The sequence below is a fragment of the Naegleria gruberi genome, assembly GCF_000004985.1.
Source record: "Naegleria gruberi genomic scaffold NAEGRscaffold_20, whole genome shotgun sequence".
Taxonomy (NCBI): domain Eukaryota; phylum Heterolobosea; class Eutetramitea; order Acrasida; family Naegleriidae; genus Naegleria; species Naegleria gruberi.
The window spans coordinates 398,701-426,098 of NW_003163307.1; the positions used below are offsets into that span (position 1 = coordinate 398,701).

The 27,398-nt window shown below is 32.7% G+C and overlaps 14 protein-coding genes and 1 non-coding gene across 15 annotated transcripts; 7 read left to right on the plus strand and 8 right to left on the minus strand.

Moving 5' to 3' along the window:
* Window positions 1–25: 25 nt before the first annotated feature.
* NAEGRDRAFT_66927 (uncharacterized protein) lies at window positions 26–1,357 on the minus strand (the record flags this gene model as incomplete). Its single annotated transcript, XM_002677977.1, has 1 exon — window positions 26–1,357. The coding sequence occupies one exon, from the start codon at window positions 1,355–1,357 to the stop codon at window positions 26–28; it is 1,332 nt and encodes a 443-aa protein (XP_002678023.1).
* Window positions 1,358–2,078: 721 nt separating this feature from the next.
* On the minus strand, window positions 2,079–2,149 carry NAEGRDRAFT_t281. The gene has a single exon. It is a non-coding gene; the product is annotated as a tRNA-Asp (tRNA).
* Window positions 2,150–2,245: 96 nt separating this feature from the next.
* Window positions 2,246–3,097, minus strand: NAEGRDRAFT_66928 (uncharacterized protein; the record flags this gene model as incomplete). Its single annotated transcript, XM_002677978.1, has 2 exons — window positions 2,246–2,436; window positions 2,500–3,097. The coding sequence occupies 2 exons, from the start codon at window positions 3,095–3,097 to the stop codon at window positions 2,246–2,248; spliced, it is 789 nt and encodes a 262-aa protein (XP_002678024.1).
* A 177-nt stretch (window positions 3,098–3,274) lies between these two features.
* Window positions 3,275–4,231, plus strand: NAEGRDRAFT_66929 (uncharacterized protein; the record flags this gene model as incomplete). The annotated part of the gene is made up of 1 exon (XM_002677880.1): window positions 3,275–4,231. The coding sequence occupies one exon, from the start codon at window positions 3,275–3,277 to the stop codon at window positions 4,229–4,231; it is 957 nt and encodes a 318-aa protein (XP_002677926.1).
* Window positions 4,232–4,883: 652 nt separating this feature from the next.
* Window positions 4,884–6,212, minus strand: NAEGRDRAFT_66930 (uncharacterized protein; the record flags this gene model as incomplete). Its single annotated transcript, XM_002677979.1, has 1 exon — window positions 4,884–6,212. One exon carries the CDS (start codon window positions 6,210–6,212, stop codon window positions 4,884–4,886), a length of 1,329 nt encoding a protein of 442 aa, XP_002678025.1.
* A 906-nt stretch (window positions 6,213–7,118) lies between these two features.
* Window positions 7,119–9,135, minus strand: NAEGRDRAFT_66931 (uncharacterized protein; the record flags this gene model as incomplete). Its single annotated transcript, XM_002677980.1, has 2 exons — window positions 7,119–8,431; window positions 8,475–9,135. The coding sequence occupies 2 exons, from the start codon at window positions 9,133–9,135 to the stop codon at window positions 7,119–7,121; spliced, it is 1,974 nt and encodes a 657-aa protein (XP_002678026.1).
* A 728-nt stretch (window positions 9,136–9,863) lies between these two features.
* NAEGRDRAFT_66932 (uncharacterized protein) lies at window positions 9,864–10,938 on the minus strand (the record flags this gene model as incomplete). The annotated part of the gene is made up of 3 exons (XM_002677981.1): window positions 9,864–10,353; window positions 10,401–10,799; window positions 10,835–10,938. The coding sequence occupies 3 exons, from the start codon at window positions 10,936–10,938 to the stop codon at window positions 9,864–9,866; spliced, it is 993 nt and encodes a 330-aa protein (XP_002678027.1).
* A 295-nt stretch (window positions 10,939–11,233) lies between these two features.
* NAEGRDRAFT_79534 (uncharacterized protein) lies at window positions 11,234–13,873 on the plus strand (the record flags this gene model as incomplete). Its single annotated transcript, XM_002677881.1, has 1 exon — window positions 11,234–13,873. One exon carries the CDS (start codon window positions 11,234–11,236, stop codon window positions 13,820–13,822), a length of 2,589 nt encoding a protein of 862 aa, XP_002677927.1. The 3' UTR covers window positions 13,823–13,873.
* A 259-nt stretch (window positions 13,874–14,132) lies between these two features.
* Window positions 14,133–15,178, plus strand: NAEGRDRAFT_66934 (uncharacterized protein; the record flags this gene model as incomplete). The annotated part of the gene is made up of 2 exons (XM_002677882.1): window positions 14,133–14,304; window positions 14,343–15,178. 2 exons carry the CDS (start codon window positions 14,133–14,135, stop codon window positions 15,176–15,178), a joined length of 1,008 nt encoding a protein of 335 aa, XP_002677928.1.
* A 10-nt stretch (window positions 15,179–15,188) lies between these two features.
* Window positions 15,189–16,316, minus strand: NAEGRDRAFT_56141 (jun kinase activation domain binding protein). Its single transcript, XM_002677982.1, has 2 exons — window positions 16,149–16,316; window positions 15,189–16,080 (listed from the first exon to the last, which is right to left on the minus strand). The coding sequence occupies exons 1-2, from the start codon at window positions 16,280–16,282 to the stop codon at window positions 15,219–15,221; spliced, it is 996 nt and encodes a 331-aa protein (XP_002678028.1). The 5' UTR covers window positions 16,283–16,316; the 3' UTR covers window positions 15,189–15,218.
* Window positions 16,317–16,480: 164 nt separating this feature from the next.
* NAEGRDRAFT_55752 (protein kinase) lies at window positions 16,481–17,367 on the plus strand. Its single transcript, XM_002677883.1, has 3 exons — window positions 16,481–16,614; window positions 16,657–17,187; window positions 17,228–17,367. The coding sequence occupies exons 1-3, from the start codon at window positions 16,486–16,488 to the stop codon at window positions 17,339–17,341; spliced, it is 774 nt and encodes a 257-aa protein (XP_002677929.1). The 5' UTR covers window positions 16,481–16,485; the 3' UTR covers window positions 17,342–17,367.
* A 2,712-nt stretch (window positions 17,368–20,079) lies between these two features.
* On the plus strand, window positions 20,080–20,746 carry NAEGRDRAFT_33148 (uncharacterized protein; the record flags this gene model as incomplete). Its single annotated transcript, XM_002677884.1, has 3 exons — window positions 20,080–20,267; window positions 20,334–20,397; window positions 20,471–20,746. 3 exons carry the CDS (start codon window positions 20,080–20,082, stop codon window positions 20,744–20,746), a joined length of 528 nt encoding a protein of 175 aa, XP_002677930.1.
* Window positions 20,747–23,943: 3,197 nt separating this feature from the next.
* Window positions 23,944–24,918, plus strand: NAEGRDRAFT_66940 (uncharacterized protein; the record flags this gene model as incomplete). Its single annotated transcript, XM_002677885.1, has 1 exon — window positions 23,944–24,918. The coding sequence occupies one exon, from the start codon at window positions 23,944–23,946 to the stop codon at window positions 24,916–24,918; it is 975 nt and encodes a 324-aa protein (XP_002677931.1).
* A 282-nt stretch (window positions 24,919–25,200) lies between these two features.
* NAEGRDRAFT_2273 (enoyl-CoA hydratase family member) lies at window positions 25,201–26,208 on the plus strand (the record flags this gene model as incomplete). Its single annotated transcript, XM_002677886.1, has 1 exon — window positions 25,201–26,208. A coding segment is annotated over one exon (1,008 nt), but the record flags the coding sequence as incomplete, so codon positions are not given.
* A 100-nt stretch (window positions 26,209–26,308) lies between these two features.
* On the minus strand, window positions 26,309–27,216 carry NAEGRDRAFT_33077 (uncharacterized protein; the record flags this gene model as incomplete). Its single annotated transcript, XM_002677983.1, has 2 exons — window positions 26,309–27,019; window positions 27,064–27,216. The coding sequence occupies 2 exons, from the start codon at window positions 27,214–27,216 to the stop codon at window positions 26,309–26,311; spliced, it is 864 nt and encodes a 287-aa protein (XP_002678029.1).
* Between the last annotated feature and the right edge of the window lie 182 nt (window positions 27,217–27,398).

The following is a 27,398-nucleotide window of genomic DNA, read 5'->3' on the forward strand; positions in this document are numbered from 1 at the left end:
ATGGAAAAATAACTATTATTCGAAATTAAATTAAGTAAACTTGTTCTTCCATAAAACCAAGAGTTGTGTTTTGGTGTGTGAAACATGATTGTTGGACGCCAAGTTTTAACTTGTTCCACTTGAATTCAGTAAGAGCTTGCTCAGAATTAGTTGATGGATTAATTTTCATGTTTAAGAATAAAAACCAAGCCATAGCATCATCAGCATGTTGGAAAATCAAATCAATAGTTCTATTCTTTCCTGATTTTGTTTTAACTGAAATGGATAAACAGTTTCCACAATCATAACCATTCATTGTCTTTTCCAAATATCTTTGGAATGTGTTTGTTGAAACGCCATGATAAACAGCAGATACTTGTGAAATATTCAAATGTCTATCCAATAATTGATTGACATTGTCATCCTCTTCTTGTGACATTTTTGCAGTTGATGAATGAATTGTTTGAGTTCCCCATCTAATAACATTACCATTCTTTGATAATTGTAAAAATCTCTTCTTTTCAACACCTGAACAAGCACCTAAATATGGTAATTTCATAACCTTACAACCAAGTTGACATTGATTTAAACTCCAACTATTCCATCGTTTTGAATTTTCATCAATCTTTGAAGGAACAATTGGTAAATTCTTTGGAGGTAAAGAAGGAGGAGTACTAACAGTAGCAGTACTAGTAGCTGTCAAATGTTTGTGAACAACATTCAATTTTGATGGAATTGTCAAATTTGGAGAAGAAACAGGAACTGGTTGACTTTCCTTAGTATCATTTAAAATAGCAGTTGATCCTTGTTTTGCCAAATTCAAATAATTTAACCATTTCTTTTGTTCATTTTCATCATCACAACAAAGGAAATATTCTCTTCCACTTTTAGTAACAATTTTAATACCAAATCTTTTAACCTTATTAAATTGAATTGCTTCAACCAATTCAACTCCAAATCTAATACTTATCGAACTGATTGATTCTTGATCAGTTGGATTTTTAAAATAATACAACAAAATATCTGTTGTATTCGAATCGAATGATGTTAATCCGAAACTTGCATTCGATCGACTACTACTTGCTCCACTCACACTTGCTCTTACATTACTACTACTAATTCCTAATTGTTGTTGTTGTTGATTTAATATTAAATTTAGTGATGAATTTGCTGTTGTGGTCGTTGTTGTTCCTGTCTTGTAGATTAGAATAAAAAAACGTTTTCTCCACATGACTCCCATCTTACGATCCTGTTTGTTTAACATGCCAGAAATGATGGCATTAGGTGCTTGGGCTACTTCATAGGCTGGCTTGGAGAAATTGAAGGGTGGATCCTTTTCACCAACAATGAACGAGGACGATGAAGCTGATGATGACATTTTTTATTGATTGTTTTTTTAGCCTTGGAGACAGGAAATGGTTTCTACCATGGGTTAATGATGGATGAAAGATCAATTATTGTGGTGGGAGGTTCATTTGGTGGTTAGTTATGTGTGATCAAGTAACGGTCGATTCAGATCTCTTAATATTTAAAAAGTTTTTTGAAAAATTGAAATTGTTTCAATAATTATGAAAATTATTGGTGTTTAAATTATGACGCAAGCAAATTGTCATCTTTAGAATTTGATGAGCTGTAATATTTTATTTCACACACTTCCATGAATCCTTTTAGAACTGGTAATTTTGATTTCAATTCTTCATTTGCTGAAAAATAGAAGTTATGGAGACAATGGTGCCACGGTTCGCTTGTTGTGGATTTAGGTATTTTTGAAAAATTTCCTTAAATAATACTCCAGTTGAAAAAAATGATATCAAAACTTGGTTGATTATCTCAATAAATATAGGAAGGCACACCTTCCTGTTTTTAACGCATGTAGATCAGACTATTATACATCACATTGGTAAGCTATAAGATCTGAGCATGTGTGGATCCCAAACCAGAGAGATAATGACAGGTACCAAACCCAACACATGACCAAGAGGTGATACATCTACCAATCCAATCCAATTACATTATTAAAGCTATCCTAATTTCCAAAATTTCAGTATCATTCTATATTTTCTAAACTGCAAAAGATTTGAAATAAACTAAAATTTTATCTCGAACGCCGGGAATTGAACCCGGGTCGCCAGAGTGACAGTCTGGAATGCTACCACTATACCACGCCCGATTACATTGATAACGAAACACGTCCTTAGATCGCCTTACTAACAAACCCGCTTGACTTTATTGAGGCAATAATTCTTACCATTTATCAAAAATGAAATTATTGTGCAAATTTTACAACTTGATCAAAGTCAATTCCATGTTCAGAAACATCATGACTTGGAAAGAATTTCTCCACCTTATCTTTCATTGAATTAACCAATTTCTTTGTGAGTTCAATCGATTCCTTAATATTTGGAGATGATATTGATGGTGAAAATTCCAACTTGTTCTTTAAATTCATAATTAAATCTAATTTCCAATATTAAATGTTTACACAAATATAAATGTCCTCTATTTCAATTAAAAACTTACCACTCCCAATCAAGACTCTATCTTCCTCATGATAAAAACAACAATGACCTGGTGTATGTCCAGGACAATGACAAAATTTCATCTTTCCACATTTCTTTTCCTCACTAGCTCCATAAGCATTCATAATTTCAGAATGCGAAATTCCAGGAATTCCCAATGTTGGTTGTCCAATCAATTTCTTTGACATTTTAAACACCCAATTATCAGATTTTACATTATCAAAATTCGGATGTACCTCTGCCAAAAAATCCACCTCATCTTGATGACATGAAATATGCATCGACTGATCAGAGAGTTCATACAAGGCACGTGCACTTCCACAATGATCAACATGATAGTGAGTTAGAATGATGGCATCAATTTCCTTTAAAATTGAAAAATTCTTTTCATCATTAATTTCCTTGTCGAAGAATTTGGCCAAAGCTTGAATGATTAATTTTTCCGAATTTGGAGGGCCAGCATCGATGAGATAATAACGTGAATTATCTTGAACGAGATAGATAGAAACTGGAATGGAAGGGAAGAGAAAATTGGCCTTGTACACTAAATCCAAACGATGAACGTTGTTGGAGAGTTGGTGAAACTCTGGTTGAGACATTTTTTTGTAATCTTTATAGGAAAATATTTTGATTTCTTCCGTTCGTACCGATGGAACTTTTTTATTTCAAATGAAACGCAATGAGACACTATCAAAAATCTTATTTTGATTTTCTTGATTTTTAAATAATTGTAATATTTTCTTACAAAATTCAATCAAAAAAGTAAATTAAAAAAAATGATTCGTCTCAACACCAGCACCAGCACTAACAACAACAATAGTACCAATGGCAGTACTCTAGGAGGAGGAGGACTCAACTCATCACCACAACTCCGATATGGTTGTATTTTCAATAATAAAATTCATCCACTCCGACAATATTATCAAAACAATCAAATGAATTATGATTTGGAATTGAAGAGAAGTGATGTATTTTCGGAAAGGCTTCATGTACATTTGGTGATTCACTTTTTAAGTTTAAATAATATCATTCCGAATGTTACAAGTATTATTTATATTAATGGAAGGTATTATGGTACAATTGATAAGATGAATCAGGCTTTGGAAGTTGATTTATTATATGAAAATAGTATTTTTGTATCTATTAAGGAAATGAATACTTTAATATTTAATAGTACTTTTAAAGAGGAAAAGTTTCAAAGTATTTTGGGAAAATATAAAAATTCATTCTTTGATAATATTAATTTGAATATGGTAAAGAATTATATTAAAAGTGGAAAATTGGGATTGGAATATAATGAATTGGACAAGTTTTTAAATGATGAAAATGTTAAATTGAATAATGAAATGAAAAAATTCAAATCAATTATTCAATTACAAACAAGTGATTTGACAGATAAACTCAATTATCAAACTAAGAATGCAAGTCCAAAGGGTGCTACTAATGATGAACAATTGGTTGAATGGGCTACTAGGCAATTTAAATTAATAGAAGATGATATGATGAATAGATACTTGAATATTTTGCAATGTGTGAATATTATGAAACATTTCAATTCAAATATTTTGCCAAATGCTGACCCAAATACTGCCAAGCAAATTAAACTATTATTTGAACTTATTCAAGACAAATCACTAGATAAGATTTCATCTCCAGAATTGAAAAATCAAAGAAAAGACATTAATTATCTCATTTCTGAAAAACTTGAAATTTTGAAAAGAAGTCAAGAATAACATTTCAATAATTAATAAATTATTCATTTGAATTGTTTCCAAGAAACAAGTGCTTTATTGTCTGGTCAACTAACTAGCTCAATTTAATCATGCACATAATTCAACTCTTGACCAAAAGTGATTTCTAATCATCATAATGCTCATAATTCCAATAAAATTACTCTTTAATTATTATTCATTCTTCATAATCATTACTAATCCAGTCATAATAATAGCATATCCAATATACCACTGATAAGTAATAATTTCACCAAACACGAAAACTCCAAACAAGGAAGTAAAAACAAAATTACTAGCCAAATTAGTAGTTGTTGCTGTGAGTGTTGATAATCCTTTCAATGCTCTATTTGAATCAATGCAATCAATACACGTTAGTTCAAATAATGAAAACTCACCTCCCCTGAAATACAATCATAAACACTGTCAGTAATATATTCAAACAAAAGAATAAAATCGTTGATTCATTACTGGATATCATCTTGCCGCAAACACTTGATAAACTTCCTAAAAATCCAGCAATTATTGCATTTCCAAAATGGAGTGAAATTTTATCATCTTTTTTCAAAGAAGTCTCTTGTTCTTCCTCCTGTTGTGATGATAATTTTGATTGTGATGTTTGTGTGGATGGTTTATCTTGTTGTGATGACATTTTTTATTTTTTGGTTGCTGATTTTCTACGTTCCTCTCTGATCTTGTACTTTACAATGTCTTCATAGGATTTGTATTGTTTGTCACTTCTATTGACCTTATCATCGAGGTGTTTGGTTCTTTGAACGTACTTGTTTTGCTTTGTCAAGGTACCCATTTGAATTGTGGATATTTTAATGTGCTTCTTTGGAGCAGTTGACTTTGGTGTTGCTTGTTTGGATTCAGTTTCAAACTCATCATCATCATTGGAGACTTCTTCCTTTGTTGGTTTGTCTTTTGATTTCTTTTCTGGAGTGGCAATTACTTGTGGAATTTCAATTTCCTCCTCTTCATATTCGTCTTCCTCTCCACCGAAAATGGCTCCTCGTTCAGTATCATCTCCTTCCTCAAACTCATTAACAGAAATTTCAGAAAACTTTGAATTTTCTTCCAATAAATCCAATGATGAAGTCACTGTACTGGCAATAAAGTTTCTAATTTCTGGAATACCATGTCCTCTCTTTGCGCTAGAAAGAATAATGTTTGGAGAAATGTTGACAGTCTTGGTCATCTTTAACTCTTTCAATTCCCTCAAGAGTAAAATTCTCAAACTCTTGATAACTTCTCCCAATACATTGTAATTTTGCTTATCTACTTTCGTCAGAACTATTGTGTATGGAATTTCATTCTTTACCAAATAATGGAAGAATTCCACGTCAGACTTTTTCAATCCAAGAGTTGGATTTGTTGCATTTTCTGGATTTTTTGCAATAGCATCTGCAAAATCCTTGATTCTTCTCACATCCAACAACCATAAAGTAATTAAATACTTGTCATAATTCATCCTATGTTTAAAATAATCTCTAATTAAAACATGCCATCCTCTTAAAAGTGATTTTGGAACTTTAGCGAATCCATAACCTGGCATATCAACCAAATATAAATTCAATCTTTTGAGAAGGAAATAATTTAGTGTTTGAGTTCTTCCAGGTGTCTTACTTATTTTCACATCGGTTGCCTTTCCTTTAAATATTGATGAAACTAGTGATGATTTTCCGACATTTGACCTTCCAATAATTGCAATTTCAAACTTTTTGTGTGATGTTGTTGGCACTTTATCATAGGATGCCACAAATGAATGATCTAGAAAGTAATTATTTCCTATCGAATTTGTCCTATCAATTCCATTCAAAAATTCATTAAATTGAAAACATTTTGAAATAAAATCGGAATCTGGAGTCTTGTAATTATTTGCTTTAAAAACATTCCACTCATAATCCTCATTCCTCGTTAAACTATTTGACACACAAGTTTTAAAATTAGCAACCATTTCCTTCATCATTAAATTGCTCATTGATATCTGAGGATGATGAGTATTGAAACAACCCAACAGATGCTTATTATTCATAAATATTAACTTGGAAACTCTTCTTGGAACGGAAGAGCACACAGACGAACTCAATCTCTTCATTTTCACTTTTATCAATATTGTCGTGTTTTATATTTCTCTTGTTCTACCCTGCGTCACTCACAGAAGAAAGATTCTTCTATCTAATAGGAATATTTGTCGTTGTTGCCTTCTGTTCTCTTCAACCACAAATGACCCAATGTACAATTTTGGTTGAGGTACTTGGGTGGTGTTTTTTATTAGACTTGTATTTTATTATATAAAATTAATTAAAAATACAAAAAGTTCTAACAAGAGTGGCTCGAGTTGGATACAACAAAGAATCAACTGCCGAAGAATATTATTGCGAGAATTTTATAGTCAAATAGTTTTACTGTTGCTATCCTAGGATTATCATCACAATCACCATCATTATAAAATGCAAACTCAAGTACAGGAAAAACCAGTGGAAGATAAGAACGTAGAAGCTGAAGATGACTCATCATCATCCGATGACGAGGAAGAAACCACCAAGGTACCATTGAAAGAAAGAATTATCAAATATGCCAAAAAGACCAAAAGAGACACAAAATATTTGATTTTCCATAGAACCAAGGGTAGAAGCTATTTCTGTTCAAATACTTGCGGATTTTGGTGTTCTCAACTTTTCTTCCTGATTTTCCTCTATGTTGTTTTGACTGGATTCTTCCTTGCTTATATGGCTATTGGTTCTGAAATGATGCCATTCACATTCTTTTTCTTAAAATACAGAGATCCTAATGATGTACCTGCCCCTCTTGAATCTAGACAATACTTTGGTTCTTCAAACAATACAAACTCCACTAAATAAACAACTTTATTGAGATAGAAATATTATATGTGGTAGTAGTGACTATTACTGATTCTTTCGTGAGAAAAAATTTGTTTTTCTGCAAGAGCTAATCTTCTCATTTCACGAATTGGATCAGGCGGAGCAAAATGAATCTTTGGATTTGTAATTTCCTCAATACTTGTTTCTGTATGAGTTTTGGTTGGTTTAGCTCCTGCAAGAGCAGATGCAACATGTCTCTTACGTAAAATGTCCAACTTGGCTTTTGCAGCTCTATCCTCTTCCACTGCTTTCTGATACATTTCGTCTAATTGATTTTTCTCTTCCTGTTTCTTTAACTTTTGAATTAATTTATCTCTCTTGAGAAGAACTTTCTTTGTACTTGTAAGATCAATGTTGTGAACCTTCATTTGCTCGTCCAAACTTTGTATAACCTCTATGGTATTTGATTCATTCTCTGACATTAGTGATTTCAAAAGGGATTTATCCTTATTTGTCCTATTTGTTAATGAGTCTGGGTTGACCAAATTATTTTGCAAACCAGCAGAAAATTCAATCAAATCTCTTTCCATCAAATCTTTGTAGTGGAGTGGGTTTTGCTTTTCTAGTTGTTCTAAAAGGTCCTCGTGTCTAATGGAAATAAGCGGTTCGGTGTACTTCTTATGTCTCTTTGTTCTATCAGAATAGGCTTGGTTTACCAATAAAGTTGGAAGTTGCATTTGAACTTGAATTTGTTCCAATATATCCTTTGGAACTGAAATATCACTTCTCTTGTCTGCAGACATTACACGGTTGTAGGCTTGGTTTTCATCTTCTTCCTCTGGATCAATTACTGAATCAGCATCATTAAATGTATTTTCCTCACTAAAATGTTGAACCCTTCCAAAGGATCCAGACTGTGGAGCTTTTCTAGCTATTTCTTGGTGCATATTTCTCAGCATATTGACTGTATTGTTGGAAGCAATACTTCTCATTGATTTGGTATGGTTTTGGTTCAATTCAGAGAGCCTCGAAGGTCTTCCATCTTCGTCATCATCACTGTAATCATCTGTCTTTTTAAGGGCAGTCAAGAAGAAAGACGATTCATCTCCAGTCTTCGATAGCATTGATTGGTTTTCATCTTCAAATTCATATTCTTCAACTTTTCTCGTTCCATAATACTTAAAATACATTCTTGGATTTTTAGGAAGGGCTAAAGGCGATTGAGAATTGAGTTCTTTTTCTTCCAAATAGGTGTACAGTTGGGGATATCTTTCAATAAGATTCTTTAAATCTGTTGCCATTTTCAAAACATAATCTGATTCATCGAAAAGATAGGTATCCCTATCTGTGTCTGTTTGCTTAGCTTTCCATGTTTCTATTTTGAATTAATTGTCAATAACTTTCAAAATACAACTTACCTATATATTCAATAATGTACAGACTGACAGTTCTAAATAGGACAATTTCATCACCTAAAAGTTTACCTAATGTTTTAACATCCACAAAACTAGGATCTTTAGGACTGAGAGAACTTTTTTGACAGATGTTTTTCAAACTCCTCAAACTGTTCTCTCTTTGTTCAATTAATCCCTTAATTCTGAGATCCAACCACCTAATCTCAAATACTCGCATAGTTTCTTTTGAAATATTCTCGAAATTTTTATGGGCATCATCATTGAAATTTGAATGAGTAAATGTTTCTCTGTGTGCCCAGTTTGTTTCAGAATCTTCCCACAATGTTGAGAGAATTCTCTTCTTTGCCTCTAATAATTCCAAAACAGCTGGTGATATCTTTTTTCTTGCTCTATTATGTGAGGAAGTAATTTGTTCCTCTCTTAAGTGGGAGTTCATAAGATGGTCATCTTCCAAAAACTTTTTCAATCGTTGTTCCATAGCTTGTGATTCCTTATCTATTCCTGCTTTAAAATCATTTTCAGCCTCCTCTGCTTTCCGATCATTAAGAGAAAACTTTAATAACGAATTGGCTTCATCTACTGTTGTTGAGAATTTTGGTGTATCCTCTTTATGATCATCATCTTTCTTGAATGATGGTTTACTTTTTAAAATTCCCTTCTTCATTGCCTCACTGTTTCTCCTTATATAATTCAGTTACTCTTGAGAATGGTAGTGATAATGTATTTAGCTCTTTTTTTATTAGTATTACTTCAGTAATTTAAATATTGGCGGCAAAAAATGGATGAAAATACTTTTGTTAGAGAATGTGTAGAGTTGATGTCGAGAGACGAAATGAAGAAACAAGGCTGGAATTGGATGGGAGAGTACGCAGAATTAATGACACATATTCATTCTCCACAAATCAATTTTGAAAATATTTCATCGGCACAATCCGATCATTCTTTTGACAATGAGGAAGATATTGTGGAGGATATTGAAGATGTAACTACCAGCGATACTTCTTGGATAATTAATTCTTCAAATCAAAATTCTCAAATTTTCTCAATTAGATATCACATTGTTTATAATCAGATATTTAAATGTCCAACACTTTATTTCAATATTTATAATAATAATAATGAATTATTATTACCTACTCAACTCATGGAAATATTTCAAAAGATTGGAGAATCTAAAGGACTAATTCCAACTGAAAATTTCAATCCCTATACGTTCATCACACAAGGAGAGCATCCAATTCTTGGTACAATTTTCTATTATATCCACCCATGTGAAACTAGAACAGTTATGGAAACTGTTTGCACAAACACTCCAGTCAATTATGTTTACACATGGCTTACATTTTTTGGAAAAGTGGTATTGGTAAATACTCCAATAATTACTGAATTTTGTTAATTCTTTGATGGAGAAATAGTAGACTCAATTTCCTCTTCTTCTTGAAGAATGCTCCAAAGAAAGATGCTATAATCACTAGAGGCATCACATGCTAAACCAACTTCATGTAAACTCCAATCAAATGTAGTAATAGGTAAAGTATGAGTTTTGTAAGATTTGATACATTCCAATTGTTCCTTTTCTTCCTTTGATTTAAGATGCCATAAATGAAAATAATTATCTGTACTTGATGTACCAAGAAGTGCTTCATCGTGAGGATTGAATTTGATTTGAGAAACTGCTAAACCATGAGCTTGGTGGCTATGTATTGGCTTTTTCAAAGACCTTAAATCCCAAATATAAGCCATACCTTGTTCGTCACCAACTGAGAGCATGAATTCATTATATGGATTAATCGACATGCAGGAAAATATTATGTCATCTGGTGGTGTAATTGTATAGAGCTTTTTTTGTTCTTGTCTATCCCATAGCTCAATTCTTGTATCTCTGTATTATGTTAATTACCAATAATTATTATTGAGAAATTCACTTACAGAGGTGCTGCCAATAAAAGACTTGGGTTTTGAGAATGATAAGTGACACCTAACATTGGAAATGAAGATTCATTGTTTGCGGAAAAGATTGGCTCACTCTCAGCAATATCCCAAATTGCAAAACTGCTATCTTTACTGCATGAAACAAATTCATTTCCATTAAATGGCGACACACTAACATCCTCTACACTCATATTGTGATGTGTATATCTTTTGATTGGTTTTCTCAATTCATTCAAAGTCCATAATCTTAAAATTGGATCTGTGTGGCCAGTAATTAAAAAAGAATCATAATGAGAAGTTTCCGAAACACAAACACCACCAGTATCCAATCCTACACTTTGAATTTCATCTAATTGTCCAACACTTGATAATCTCCAATAATTTAATTGACCAACACTTAATTTGATTAGTATCCAAATAAATCAACCTACTATTTAGTTTCAAATGTATCGGAAGTTATTCCTATCAAACCCTTCTCATCAAACTTTGAAAATTTTAAATCGGAACAAATAAACTCAGTCTCCAATCGAAGCATTTTTTGATAATTTAATTGTGATGATTGTATTTTCTTTTAATATTTAATTCATATAGAGTAGAACCATTGTGTTTTAATTGAAATAACCTTTCATAATTTTGACGATACAAAATGAAGAGTGATTGGTGTATTCTTCATCACCGCACAGTTGTTATCATCTTCAGCCCTTGCTATTCAATTCTAAAATTACAAAAAAAATAACATCCCATCATCGATTAATACATCGATCATTTTGATTGTTATTAAAATCATCATCTCTTTTTAAAAAAGATTTCATATTAGTTTTAAAACACGCATGAAACGTAGTGGTAACAACAATCTGAGTAGTTTAAGTTCAGTTAGTGGTAGCAATAACATTGGAAATAGAAAGCCTTTTAATAAAGTGAATGTACCAAAGCCTGTAAATCTTCCAATTGCTGGCAATACCTCTGGTACAATCACTTCAAACAGCACCACAACAACAAACACAACTCTAAACAATAGTAATATTGCAACAAGTACAAATCCAGGACCAACTTTGACTGGAAATAACTCGACTACATCAACTCTAAATAATGCTAATTCTACTCCAAATAATGCAGGTAATGCTTGGAATACAAGACAATTACAATCATCTTGGTTTCAACATAACCCATCTTCTTCGAACGTTGAATCATCAAGTACAGATCCGATTAACGTGAGTCAATCTGATAATAGCAAGCCTACCACCATTAATACAACTCCATCTTTGCCTGTAAGATCAACCCGTACACCAATTACACCAACAAAGGATACAAATAATAATAATTCGGCTTCATTGACACCACAAACAACAGCAAATAGTAATAACGAGGAAACTAGCCATCATGAAAAAAAGCAAACAAATCCAGCAGCTACAACTCATGCTGGACACGACAGTAACTGGGGTGAAATTTATGATGATGATGATGATTTTTATGATTCGGATCTAGAAGAACTCATAGAAAAGGAAAATAAGACAAATGCTCCAACACAAGCCAAGACTAAGAAACAGAAATATTTGGAAAAGAAGAAGCTTCTCAGAGAACAACAAATGATTGCTGAAAAGTCAAACAAATCCGAACATAGTGAACCTAAAACTGTTTCCACTCCTTCCAATACCTCTAATTCTACTCCTTCCAATACATCCCCTCAAAATTCATTACCATCTTCTCCTCCTTGTTTGAATTTTGCTGATACAATAGAAGAAGAACAACAAATAGAAGAAATAGAAGAAATAGAGCAAACAGAACAAACAGAACAAACAGAACAAACAGAGCATACAGAGCAAATAGAAGAACAACACATAGAAAATCCAGTTCATAATTCTCCTCCTTCTCCTCAAGAAGAGGTTCCTAAACAACATACCGAACCTCAACATCAAACATCAATTCTTCCAAAGAATACCCCTGTTACTTCTCATCGACCACCATCTTTTTTCTCTATTGGACGTATTCCAAAGGAAAATACCAGACCTTCTCATCCACTTTCCACTCATCCAATTCATACCACCGATAACCATGTACCAAAAATACTTCCTGCCGAACCTCAACAAGATACCACCAAGCCAAAAGAAGAACTTATTAAAACAATTAAAGAGCAAGAGGTTTTGTTAAATGAAACTGCTGAAAGAAGAAGAAGAGAAAAAGAGGAGGAAGAAGATAGAATCGAAAGAGAAAGAAAGGAAAGGGCTCTTTCAAAATTAAAGGAATTAGAAAAAAAGCTTGCCGAGAAAAAACCATCAGTTCCAGAACCAGTTGCCCAACCAATAGAAAATACTCAACCTGTTGTTGCTGAAACATCGAACACTGAACCAACCAGCTTCAGTAGTCAACAAAACTCAAATGGAGTTAAAATTCTCAAATCTCATAACAATGGGGGTCATTCTACTAGAGGAAATCATCATGGAAGAGGAGGTTCAACTCATAAAACTCAAAGACCAACAAGTGAACAACCTCCAAAGGTTCAACATGAAAAAGTTGAGGAAAAATCCATAACAGATACTGACAACAATTGGAGAAGTTCAAATGTCAAGTTGACAAAACCACCATTTGGACTTCCTCAAACTATGACAAGAGAAGCAACTAATACTACAGCTACTACCCATTCACAGGAAGGTAATGCCCACAACAATTCTGGAGGTAGAGGAGGACACTCAACAAGAGGAAGGCCAAACACAAGAGGTGGTCATACTAATCGTAATCCTAGAAAACAAGTTGATAATGAAAATAGTGTTCCAAAATCATCATCTGAATCAAATTCAGCAATTGATCTCAGTAATATACTTAAAAATATTAATCCAAACGAGGCAAAGAATAAGATTTCATTTGGTATGTTTGATGACGAACCAAAAGTTTCACAATTGAACAATGCTCCTCAACCTGCAACAACTCATCCAGAGAATTCAGCAAATCCAAGACCTGAGAGACCTCACACTGGTAAACAATCTCATCACCGTGAACATCAACACAAGAGAAATAATCCAGTCCAAGCGAACAATACTGAGCCAGTCCCTAACACTACAACTAGGCAACCACATCAAAACAAGCCTCCAAGACAAAAACATAATGATAACCGAAACAATGAAAATCAAGCTCATCCAAGACCAAGACGTAATCAAGAATTTGTCAAAACTGCCAATCATGAAGAGGTAAAATCAGTCCCTGCCGATAGTGCACCTGACCAAAAAGAAACTCAATCAACCACTGGTAGTGATATTCAAGCAGGTGAAAATCAAAGAATGAATGGATCACAACGTTCTAATAATAATAGAAGAGGTAATCATCATAATGGTACTCCAAGAAATCATCATCATGAAAAGCACACTCCTAAAAGTAGAATTTGTTTTGTTAAGGTAGATAATACAACCACCACCAGTCAAGAGTAATTTCAAATTGGCGCCTAAAGTTTCCCTCCAATAAATTAAACGTAAAAATTTAAAAAAAAGAATGAATGCTTCGGCGAGTGTAATCGTTCATCAAATTAAACAATTACTCACTCAACATTTGAAGGAATTAAGAGTGTTCGGATCATCATGTAAAGCATACAGGAGATTTCTAACTAGATTTAAGGGATGTCCTTTTCAATTATTTTCTCTGCATATTTCTCTGAGATGGAATGAAACTATCAAAGCCTGGCACAATCAATTAAAAGAACATGAATCATATTGTTTTGTATTGAATGAAGCAATAGCTTTCATGAGATCTCTTCCTAAACATTCCCTCTTTTCCGAATTTCATGAATTGAAGAGATTTAATACAGAAATCGGAGCCAATCTACGACTTGCTCTTGATTATGCATTTGAGAAATATAGAAAATTACATGCCTTCATTGCTAGTTTCATGTCCAAAATTAAGAATCTTGCTGAATGTAAGTCAACTTGAACTAGTTATTGATTTTCAAAATAGTACCAAGAGAAAAGTGGCCAGGTGGTTGGTTTTGTTCAGAACATGATGATAAGCACCACAAGAAAATAGATATTGAAATGAGACACCAATTCATATATGTTGTCCCTTATGAAATTGGGCAAAAAGCGAGAATACCAAAGAATAAGTTCGATCAAGATAAGGCTGCAGCTTATTTGATAGAATTGAAAAGGCAATTGGATAATACGATAAGAAAGTTTGTTGGGAAACAAGGTATTCATCCACCTGAAACTACTTTACCAGTTCGAGTGAGTTTTACAGAAAAGAAAGGATTGTTTTTGGATCACACTCACATCAATAGATTGGAAGACAGAGAAAAGAAGAAAGAAAGCAGAAGAAACTGTACAAGAGTAGAATTAACAAAAACAACTTCAAATGAGAAACCAACAAGAACTATTGAAACTCGAGAGCCTACCCATTACGAATCCTTTTATTCAGAGCCTAAATCATTTGAGCCTCCTTCTAGGTTTGTAAGAAAATCAGAATTCCATGAAATGACAGACAAGAAACTTGAAAGGGAAAATGCAGACATTAATCCATATGTTTTGTGGAGTTTCCCAACATCTACATTCTTTACAGACGAAAGATTTCAAAGTCATAACGAAAATATGACGAAGCGAAAGAAGATGGAAAAATTAGGTAAATTCGATTACAACGATGTTATCTCAATGCGGCACTACAAGAGTATGGTACAAGATGTGGAAGATGGTGATGATATTATTCATGCTTTGCAAGATCAACAACAAAGGTATATGTGTAATTTAGGAGTTCAAGATTGTATTCATGTTGGTAAACATTTGGATTGGTCAAATAAATAAAAGTGTAATTATACATAAGTAGTTTTTAATAGTTTACAAGTTAATGAGTGTTGAAAAGAGAATCCTTGACTGATTGAGAAATAATTCCTTGTAAAACTTCAGTGCTCAATTTAACAGCATCCTTTGTCAACTTATCCAATTGAGTTTCTTCCTTCTTCTTTGATTCCTTTTCCATCATGAAACCAGAAAGTTTACCACCACGTCCGATTTCGTGTTCAGCCTTGTCCATCTTTCTGGCAATATCATTAATAGAATCGTTTGTATAATTTCTATTCTTGATGGCAGCAGATGATGACAAAATGTTGATCCAGTACTTATTCCAGAGAACGTTCAACAATTTTGTATCAGTTGAGGACTTGAAAAATTCACATTCCAATTGATAGTACTTGTCATGATAAACACCATAATCTTCAATCTTATCCATAGGAATTGATTGATATTCTGAACTTGATGAAGCACTTGGAGTGTGACCTTCTGGGTATGTTCTGAAAGCACCAATTTCAACTCTACCAGCTGAGACAGTTCTGACAGGATCAACAACAATAGCAACAAAAGGATCTTGGTATTGTTGGTTAGTTAATTGAGTGTTAACGTCAATACCTGACAACCAACAACCATAACCAGGGTGAGAGTGATACCATCCGACAACGTTTTCTGGTCTTCCAACAAGTTGACTCAAATCCATATATCTACCCATATATTCGATAGCTTCATTACCAGCATTAACACGAGTTTCGGTACCTTCAACAGGTAAAGCAAATGCATCCATAACAATGAATGAATCTCCATCAATTTTACCTTGCATCAAACCCATAACTTCGAGTGGTTGACCTTTAGTTGTGTGCATAGCCATTTTGAGAAGAGCCAAGGCAGAGATTTTAACCTTCTTGAAGTATTTAACACTATTTTAAAATTGATCATCATTTGTATCGTCATCAATTAATTTTCGTGATGATCAAAAAATACTTACTCTTTTTCCCAAGGTCTTTCTTCACGGACCTTTTGTTCCTTTTCTTCATCATATTTATACAATTGTTCATCAGTAACTTCCTTGACTTTATTTTCAAGTTCCCATTGTTTTTGAGCGTCCTTTGAGCCTAACATTTTTACACTATACTACAATCTGGTGATGAAGAGAATTTTTTTGAGTGATAGAGAAAGTTTTTCATCAGCTAATGCGCAAGCTGTGTTATTTCGAGTTCATTATGGAGGCTCTAAAAATAACTCTATTTACAATGCTGGTTCTCTCTTGCTTGTCAAAGATTTCCACTGGCTCTCTTCAGCACACAAGACAAAAAATGAGTTCAATGCAAACCACTGATGAAATTGTAGTCGGTGACCAATCAGTGCCATCATCAGCATCTTCGGGAGAGAGAATCGTTACCCAAACACTTGATTTGGAAAATAAAGAACTTTTGGCACAAGGAGCTGAAGGGGTGAGTATTTTAAATATTGTGTGGAAATTTAATGATGGGTAGAGAGTTTTCTTGTTGAAAAATTATTTTGGAAAACAAGCAATTATGAAGGAAAGATTTAGTAAAAAATATAGACATCCTACATTGGATAGTAAATTAACAAAACAAAGACTTGTAAAGGAATCAAAGAATATTTCAAAGTGTAGACAATTAGGAATTGAAGTTCCTACAGTTTATAATGTAGATAAAACAAATAATTTAATTTTTATGGAATATATTGAAGGATGTTCAGTCAAGGAATATTTTAGGAAATTTGAACAATTAGCAAATGCATCAACTGAACACATTTGGGATGAATCATGTCTTGAAATAGCTCATTCTATGGGTAAAGTTATTGCCACTATACACAAGAATAAGCTTGTTCATGGTGATTTGACAACATCAAATTTAATGTTGAGAAATGGAGAAAAGGACAAATTGGTTGTTATTGATTTTGGTCTCAGTTTTGGTACAACTCTTGATGAAGACAAGGCTGTTGATTTATATGTTTTGGAAAGAGCCTTACTTTCAACACATCCAAATTCTGAAAAATTGGTAAGTATTGTCACATTTATTATTACAATAACCATTTCAGTTTGATCAATTAATAGAAGGTTACAAAATTATTGATGCCACTCAAAGCAAGACAGTTTTGAAAAAGTTAGATCAAGTCAGACAAAGAGGAAGAAAAAAGTCCATGATTGGATAAATTTATAACAATAAATATCAGAAGCAGTAAAAAATTTGGCGCCCAAAATAACTACAAAAAAAATGACTGAAAATATGGAGAGCTCTCAGTTGCTGAATCCAACCTCGCCTGGATTTGATGCCAACTATGTGCTTCAGCAATTAAAGAAGAGACCCGAGATGGAATCTTTCTATCGGAAGTATGAAAGTACATTCAACGCCTTAGTTTCATCATATACAAATGTTGAGAGATTATCAAAGAAGTGTGAGCAATTAAATCAAGATATTTTACTGATGGCCACAAAAGTCAAAACTGCTCAAAAACAAGTAACAGAAGATCAACAACAAATGTCTCTCATTAAGAAAGAAATAGAGAAACAATGGGGATTTTATGATGCGGCAAAACAAAAGGATAAAGAAGCTCAAGCTAAATTGGACGAACTTCAAGAAAAATGCAATCTTCTTCAAAAAGAAATACAGCTTGGTGTTGTTAACGACGAAAGAAGGAGAATGATAGAGCAACTTGAGGAAACAGAGGCCAAACTGAAAAAAGAATTTGATTTGGAACAAAACATGAAGATTGGTCTGATAAATACTGTAACCAGGTTGCAAACTCAATATGACGAATTAATCAAGCAAAGAGAAGAATTGTTAAAATATATTGAGAATATGACAATAGAAATATCTGAAATTGAAAAGAAAACAAAGGAAGAGCAGACAGAACGTGATAAAGCTAAGCTGGAATTAGAAGAGGCTAAAAATCTATTAAGAAGAAAGCTCAAAGAAATTGAAGAAAAGAAAATTAAACTTGAAGTTGGACAAAAAGATCTTCAAAAGTTTGAACAAAAGGCTGCAGAACAAAGTCAGAAGACGATCAAGTCTCAAAAACATATTGAAGAACTCAAACTTAAAATGGAAAAAATTGAAAGAGAATTTAAGGATATTGCCAAACAAACATCTAAGCTTAGCGCAGATAATGAAAAACTGAGGTCTCTAATTCACACAAAAGAGGCATCCATCGCCTCTACGAAGGAAGAACAACGTCAGATTGTGAAGGTTGTAGCTCAAAAGATGAAGGAAAAAAAGAAGAGAGAAGAGAAAAAGCTCACTCTTGAAAGTTATAAACAAGAGATGGATGTCCAGGTTAGAAACTTAAAGGATCATATCATGGAGATGAAAAGAATTTTGGAATTTGAAAAGTCTAAAATTGAAGATCTGAGCCATCAAAAAGGTCTTCTAGATAAGAGCATCCTCAAAGCAGATAAAAACCTGGAAGAAGAAGAGAATTCGCTCAAGGTTGTCGACAGTAAGAGAAGAAACGTTCAACTGAAATTCAAAGCATATGTACAAATGATAGAAAAGAAGAGACAGGATATTTACAGACTGAAGAAAGAAATTGATAAGTACGATAAGGCATTTCTTGATGCAAAGCAAAAACACGATCAATCACAAGAAGAAATTAAAATCAAGAAACTGGAATCTGACGATTTAAAGAAGAAAATCAGAGATGGAAGAGAACGACACAGACAACAAATGGCACTTTATGATGCTGTGAAGGCTGAAAGAAATACCTACAGCAAACGTTTGATTGATGCAGACTCTGAAATCCAAGAGGAGAAGCAAAAATTCAAGATTATGACACAACAAATAGACAAGATACGAGAAGATATTCAAAACAAGGAAGAAGAATTCTTACACCAAAAATCAGAATACAGCAAGTTATGTTCAAAGAGAGAAGTCCTCACTGAACAATTGAAGAATTTAGAGAAGAGCATTGAGGAACAGGCAGACGTCAACAAACAATACGAAAAGGAAATCAACAAACTCAATGAAATCATTAAAGAAGCTGAACAGGAAAGAAAGAGACAAGAGAAGGAACTTGAAGTTGTTGTTGGTGACAGAGACATTCTTGGTTCACAACTCATCAAACGTAACAATGAGCTTGCAGGACTCTATGAAAGAATTAAGAGTCAACAAAGTTTAATCAGCAAAGGTGCTGTTCAATATCAACAGAGAGTAAATGACATTCAGACATTGCAAGAAAAGATCAACCAACTATCTCAAGAATATGACAAACTCTCAGTCCGTCTCAATGATTTTGATCTGAAGCAGAATGAGGTACACTCACTTAGAAGACAGTTGCTTCAGGAGCAATCAAGAGTAAAGGCTCTAGAAGAGGAGCTCCAAACACCAATGAATGTACATAGATGGAGAAGAATTCAAGGTAGTGATCCAAACTCATTTGAAATGATTGAAAAGATTCAAAAGCTTCAAAAGCAACTCATTGCCAAGACAGAAGAAGTCATGGAAAAGGATTTGCTTATCAAAGAAAAAGAAAAGCTTTATGCCGAGTTGAAATCAATTCTTACAAGACAACCTGGTCCAGAAGTGGTTGAACAATATAATGTCTACCAACAGACTCTTAAAGAAAAAACTAAAAAACATCAAGAAATGTTGCGAGAATTGGAAGTCTACATGATCAAAACAAGAGATTTGGAATATGAAAATCAAAAATATAAGGAAGAATTCTTCGCTCTCAAGAATGAATTCTTCCAAAAGAAACAAGATGAAAAGAGACAATACAGAGCTTATATCAATTCCCTTAACAGTGATTTACTCGACGACGATTACATGTAAATATTTGTACATTCACCAACAACTCCCTAATAAATTATTGTATCCCAACAACCAAATAAACAACGACTGGTCAATATGAATTGGATTAGTTAATGAAAGGAACATAATATTCATCAAATAAAAATGGACAATAGCACAAAGGAAACATTGCAAAAAATTCCACTCTTGAAGGAAAAAGTTGGACCAAGAGATGCTGATCAATGGGAAAAACGTCTTAAAGAGGAATATGCAGCTCTCATTCAATATGTGAAAATGACAAAGGAAAATGATAGTGCTTGGTTTTCTATTCAAAGTAACAAGAGCGGAACAAAGTTAGTATCATTTAATAATTTGATTAACTAAAATCATCGCAAAAATCTTCATCACAAAATTAATAGATGGTTCGGAAAGTGTTGGTTTGTCCACAATTTATTGAAATATGAATTTAAAGTAGAATTTGAAGTATGTGTGATTTTTGAAATTCATAATTGACAACATTATCAAAATAATATTTATAATAATAATCTGTTAACAGATTCCAGTCACATATCCAACAACAGCTCCAGAATTTAAAATTCCAGAATTGATCGGAAAGACAGCTAAAATGTATCATGATGGTCGTGTTTGTCAAACTCTTCACTTCCATCCTCTCTGGGCTAGAAATGTTCCTCATTTTGGTATTGCTCATGCTTTGGCTCTTGGATTGGGTCCTTGGTTGGCTAGTGAAGTTCCAGATTTAGTTTCTAAAAATTTAATTCAAGCTAAGGATACTTCTACTGAAGAATCGACCACTCCAACAACTCAACAATAAATTCCTTTTTAAATAATTATTTAAATAAAGAAATATGAAATTAATAAATTTCCAGAGCTAGAGAAGAAGAAATCATTTTCCAAAGTTCTAATTGTAGATCCTCCACAAATATAATTAAATAATATTATAATAATAAATCTAAAATTTCCAAATCTAGTAATCAAATAAAAATTAAAAACCTACTTTAAAATATTAGAAATATCGCCTCTAAATCCCTTTGTAAAAATATTATGATAAAAGTTTTTCATTATTAAAATAATTAGGAATAATAAATTATCAATCATTCTATAAATTTGGTGATTTTTAGGAGTTACTCTTTTCATTTTGAAATAGGAATATCCAATCAATGACAGAAATACAATGATTTTAAAATTTGTGTGACTCATGAATGGAAAGTAGGTATTTATAATTTGATGAAATTTCCTATTTTTCATTAATCTATTTCCTTTTAATACAATCATTTTGTGTAATGAATGAGGAAAAGGAGAACGATTAGACAGTAATACTACGTCCAATAGTGTTCGTTCATCATCGGAATTGTTTGCTGCAATTAATTCAAAGAATCTTTGATTGGGATCTTTTGGTCTTGATTCCTTTTTAGCTTCCGAAGTTGCTGTTGAAGAGGGTGCATTGTTTGATTCATCTTCAGCCATTTTTTTCTTAGTTTCCTTTACAATAAATTTCTTATGAGGTTCATTCAATTACACCTTGAATTCTTCTTCTTAATTCCAAGTTTTCAGTCTTGAGAGTTTTCACTGATTCTTCCATCTTTTCACATTTTTCTAATAAAAAGAAAAATTCACGTTTTGCCTTATCCAAGTTGCTCTTATACTTCAAACAATATTTGAAAACTCTGTCATATTCATTGGCTTTGACTTCAAGTTTTTCTTTAGCTTGTTGGAGATCGATAACATCATTCTTGAGCTCCTCTATTCTATTCTTGAATGATTGATTTAATTGCTCAAGTTTTTTGCATTGAATGTCCTCCTTGAGTAGTTTTTCTTCTAATTGAGTAATTCTTTCTCTCAACTCATCAACCTGTTTGTTCTTATCTCTATAGATTCTCTCACATTCGCTTCGAAGGACAGACTCTTTATCTTTAGCCATTTGTTGTCTAAGATTAAGTAGGGCCTTGTTCTTTTCCTCAATCATTAGCTCCGTTTCCCTTTCTTTTTCTTGTAAATGAGTAGCAAGTTCTTGATTACAAGCTCTGAGCTCAGAATTTGTTCTCTCCTCTTCTTCGAGTTTTCTTCGCAGTTGATTCAAGTTGCTTGAGTGACTTCCTTCTAGCACTCCAAGATTAGAGCTAAGAGTTTCAATCTCTAATGTTTTATCCGATACAATTCTTTCCTTTTCCATTTCATACTCATGTCTATTTCTTTCAATAGCATTTCTGAGCTCTCCATTTTCAATCTCTAGCTTGGAGAATTTCGATTGAAGTTTTTTCAAATCATCAACGAGTTTTTGATATTCTTTCTTTTGTTGATCTGTCAAAATGATTTCCTCAGATGTTTGAGATGAATTATCAACTGTTAATTGCATAACTTGGGATCCCATATCGAATGTTATTCTCTTTTCGTGAGCTTTTTCTTGCAGAGAACCTCTAAGACTCTGAATAGTTTCCTCGTACTCAGCACACGTTCTTGTCATTTCCTCTTCGTGTTGTTTTCTCATTTTCTGCAGTTTGAATTGATAGGTTTCACTAACTGACCTAGAATAGTCATCAATTACGATTCTTGATTGTGATGTATCTTCTGCTCTCTTCAGTCTGTCTTGATAATCTTCGAGAGAGGATTTCAATTCCAAATAGTTTTTTTCCAGAAGAGATTTTTCCTTCTTTACCAAGGACAGATCTTCAACAGCTGCTCTAGCCCTCTTGTCCAAATCTATCTTATCCCTTTTCAGAGTATCCACAAGTTTCTCAAGAGATTGAATCCTTTCCTGACTTTTGAGAGATATTCCTTCAAATTCCATGTTTTCATTCTGTTTTGTTACGTATTTTGCTCTAAGGAGTGAAATAGTTTCTTCTAATTGTTTAATTTTCAAATTTCTTGATGATAATAAAGTCTCTGATTGAGATTGAAGAGATGCAAGTCTTTCCACTTCATTTGAAATTGATTTGATTTTGTTGTTCTTTTGAAATTGTAAATTTTCCTTTTCGTTCATTAATAACGTATACTTTTCATTGAGGGTGTTAATATCGTTTCTAAGAGATTCCACTTCCAGACTTTTTTGTTGAAGATAATCTCCTCTCAATTTCTCAAGAGAATTATTTGACCATGCTGTATTTAGGGCAAAGAATTCCTCATTCTTTCGTATCCTTTCCTTTGCGTTGATTAATTCTTTTGTAAGTGTGCGTACGGTTTGACTGAGCTGCTCTTCTTGTTCCGAAAGTCTTTTTCTTTCTCGTATGGATGTTTCATATTGAATATTTAAAGATGAAACATGTTGCATCAATCTTTCTGGATCCATTGAAGGACAAATTTGAAGAGCATGAGAAGGAATCATGTTTTCAGAAGCAATTTCAGAATCATGCTCCTTAACCATGTTATTCCCTTTGATTGGTGAATTTGCAAAGGCCTTTCCGATTGGTGTTATTGATTCAAGTCTATCTAAACTACCGAAATCCGAACTGCTTCCACTACTATTTCCTTTTGATGATGAGAATAATTCATTCTTTTTTGAAAAAGTTTTTGATTCCTGAATGCTCGGAAATTCCTCAATTTCAGGATCAATCATTTCGTCAATCATATCCCTGAGTTCATTTTCTCTATCATTATCAAAATCACTCAGCATTGAAAATAACTTGTTGTGTGGCGACAAGGTAGAACTATTATTCATTTCCAAATTTCCAGACTTTCTTATTGTTTGTGATGGTAATCTAGACTCTTCCAATGAAGTATTATGTCTATTAAAGTTTGTTGCAGAACTGTGTTTTTGGTGATGTGTTTTGTATGGTGAATTTGTTTTTGAATTTGTAACTTGGTTTGTTGTTGACCAGTTCATATCGACATTTTTTTTGTAGTATTTTTGGAGGGAAAATTTTGCACAAAGCCTTCTTCTTCCATGTTAGCACAGATTTCTATTAATATATTAAAAAGAATAAAAGTTATTATTTTTATATTTATTAATATTCAGAATAATTAAAATATTAACAATAACAATAATGATGATAATATAAATACTCTAATAAAAAAATGACACTAGCACCTGTGATGGAAGTTATTGAAAAGGATCAACAGAATCATCCTCATCATAATTATATTTATAAAATAGAGACCAATACGAATGAATTGTTATCGGCAGCATCTTCATCATCAACTCAAATATTAACACCATCACCTTCTGTTCGTTATTTATTGTTACATAGGGATTTGGTATTCAAATGTTGGAAAGGCTTTGTTGGAATTTTGAGTCATCAGAAATTTCAATCATTATCGGAATCATTTTCATTATCATCATCAACACCATCACTATTGAATTTATCATCAACTGGTACTAATACTGTTAAACCATCACCATTAATTGGATTAGAACATGGTGATTTAAATGAAGAATATTTCTATGAATTGAATAATTTTGAAAAACCAATTGAATATTCAGGATTTACAAAGACAATATTTAACAAGTTGAATATTAATCATTTGACAAATAGTGATAAATCAATTTCATCGGGTGAATTAGATAGCGTTGAAAAGGAGACTAGCTCCGATTCTAAAGAAGAATTAAACAATTCACTTCAATTTATTGAAATGAATGAACAAGAAATTGAGCATTTCAAACAGTATATGAATGAAATTTATTGGATTGGATTTGACTGTAATCACTCACTTGCCTTAAACTTGTTTGTATTAAATAATATGAATACCAATAGTGATGATCCAGATGCTGTTTATGAAATGCTTATGGAATTATTGGAATCATCACCAATTGATTTTATTGACATTTCACCAATTGAATATATTCAGGATGAATCTATTCAAGAAGTAAGAAAACTCATTGATGAATTTATACCAGAGAGATCCTACAAAACTCATCAAAGCTGTTTAGAATATGCAACATTACTCAATCAATTATTATATTTCTATGAAGAAATTCTGAGACAACAATCAAACATTCAAGTGAATACTGGTAAATTAATTTCTCTCAATGATTTATTCAATAAAAAGTAAAATCCAATAATCCAACCCTTTGTATCAGTTGGTGATTGATTTTGTAAGAATCTTTCAAAGATCTTCAAAATTTGAAATCTCCAAAAGCACTTTGGAAATTTAAAAAAAAAAATGCTTCACCAAACCACCAAGAAAATCTCATCACAAATTTTATTGTCATCTTCATTGAACAGAATCGGAATGATGCAACAAGCTGCTACAAGATCATTCTCTACTTTTAATGTTGCTAGATCGGAGGCTTCTGTTATTTTCCATGAAAAGACTGAACCATCTGTTCAAGTAGTTACTCTCAACAGACCAAAGGCTTTAAATTCACTCAACTTGGAAATGGTTAGAGAAATGACACCAAAATATGAAGAATTATTAAAATCAGAAACTAAAATGATTATTTTAAAGGGTTCTGGTGATAAAGCTTTCTGTGCTGGTGGTGATATTAAAGCAATTTATGAATCAAAAGATCCAAAATTCTTTGCTGAAGAATATCAATTGAATTACTTGATTGGTTCTCTCTATGAAAAACATAAGAAGGTTCAAGTAGCATTGTTAAATGGTATTACTATGGGAGGTGGTGTTGGAGTGAGTGTTCAACCAGATACTTTGAGAATTGCAACTGAAAAGACAATGTTTGCCATGCCAGAAACAGCTATTGGTTTCTTTTGTGATGTTGGTGGAAGTTATTTCTTACCAAGAATTCCAATTAAGGGACTTGGTATGTATTTGGCATTGACAGGTTCAAGATTGAAGGGGGAACAATGTGTTGTTGCTGGTGTTGCTACTCATTTTGTTCCAAGTGAAAAATTGGGTGAATTGGAAGAATTACTTGTAAAGATTGCTCGTGAAAGTACTGGACCAATTGATAAGGAATTCATTGCCAAGGAAATTGAAAAGCATTTCCCACAACATCAATATATTCATTCCAAGCATGCTAATTCATTCATGGAACATGAAAAGGAAATTTCATTGTTTGATCCATCTCAAAGTCCTTCAGTTCATGATATCGTTGAAGGATTGAAGAAATTGGATACTGCTCATGCCCATCATACTCTCAAGACTTTGGAACAAATGTCACCAACTAGTTTGAGAGTTGTTCACAGACAATTGAGAATGGGAAGTGTTTTAGGATATAAGGAATGTTTTGATATGGAATATGGAATGGCTAAACAAATGATGAATGGTAATGATTTCTTTGAAGGTGTTAGAGCTTTACTTGTTGATAAGGATAAGAATCCAAAGTGGAATCCTGCTACTCTTGATCAAGTTAAACAAAAGGATGTAGACATGTATTTTGAATCATTTATGACAACATCTTCAAAAATTGTAAATGGAAATGAACTTGCCTAAGTCCAATAAATTATTATTTCAATAACTTTAAATTAGTGAGCTTAATGTATTATTCTACATTTGTGCTTTCATCAGCTCTATTTCTCTTATGAAGAGATTCTGAAATATTTACATCTTGGTCAGCAATATTGACATCATCTTCCTTAATTTCTTCAACAGGTTGATTATTTTCTTCTCTGAGATCAGCTTGGTGTTCTCTCATTCTTTCCTCTTCTTCATTTTGATCAACATCAAAAAAGTCTTGAGGATCACGATAAACTGGAGGATGTGCTTGAAGATCATGATCACCTGGGAATAATTTAGAAATTAAAAGAGGAGTTTTAAGTGGATCAACTCCATCAAATTCACCTGGTATAACATCTTTGAGATAAAAGTAAATATGTCCAACTGCAATTCCTACCAAATCCACAACAGGACTCATTCCCATCAATAATCCAACTCCTAATAAAACCCAAGCCAAATATCCTGCTCCAACAGTGAAAATTCCATAAATACGAAATTGTTCATGTGGATTTCTTCTACTCCAAATATAAAGTAACATTATAACAAGTGCATGACTCATGAACGGAAGTTGAAGAAGAGGTGAAATGCAAAGCATCATCACACATCCGAATAAAATCAAGTAAAAGAAGTCTCCAGTTTTTCTATGGAATGAATGTTCTTCCAATCTTCTACAATAAAAGTACAGAAAATACAAATGTAATATAAAATTAATACTAAATCGATCAAAGAATAGAAAATTAGTAGCAAGTCGCCAGAACTATATTCTGTTTTAAAATAGATCTTGATATCTTTGAAACATACCTGATATTGGAAAAATACATTTTGGAAATTTAAATATAATTGCAAGGGATTTAGTAAATCAAAAGTAACAGCAAAGCTAGTAATTGTTGAGAGGGTGAGAAATGTTCTTGTTATCACCGGAATGGAAAAGTACCATTGTTCAAGGTTAGTCATTATTTAATAATACAGTTTTAAAAAGAGTCGTGGGGTGAGAATGTATGATGTGATTGGGTGATTTTTTTTTACTTGAAATCTTCAAACACGTGTTCTATTTTTTGTTTTTTCAATAAGAACGGAATCTGAAGTGGAAGTTGACAGTGAAAACTATTTTGTTTTACAAAACCTTGTTTTCCTCA

What these genes read in the sequence shown, in the direction of transcription:
- NAEGRDRAFT_56141 (XM_002677982.1), bottom strand. Translation starts at nt 16,282, where the DNA reads ATGTTAGGCTCAAAGGACGCTCAAAAACAATGGGAACTTGAAAATAAA. An exon ending in GAAAGACCTTGGGAAAAAGA is followed by an intron (nt 16,081 to 16,148) that starts GTAAGTATTTTT and finishes ATTTTAAAATAG; the next exon opens with TGTTAAATACTTCAAGAAGG.
- NAEGRDRAFT_55752 (XM_002677883.1), top strand. Translation starts at nt 16,486, where the DNA reads ATGCAAACCACTGATGAAATTGTAGTCGGTGACCAATCAGTGCCATCA. An exon ending in TGGCACAAGGAGCTGAAGGG is followed by an intron (nt 16,615 to 16,656) that starts GTGAGTATTTTA and finishes AATGATGGGTAG; the next exon opens with AGAGTTTTCTTGTTGAAAAA. An exon ending in ATCCAAATTCTGAAAAATTG is followed by an intron (nt 17,188 to 17,227) that starts GTAAGTATTGTC and finishes TAACCATTTCAG; the next exon opens with TTTGATCAATTAATAGAAGG.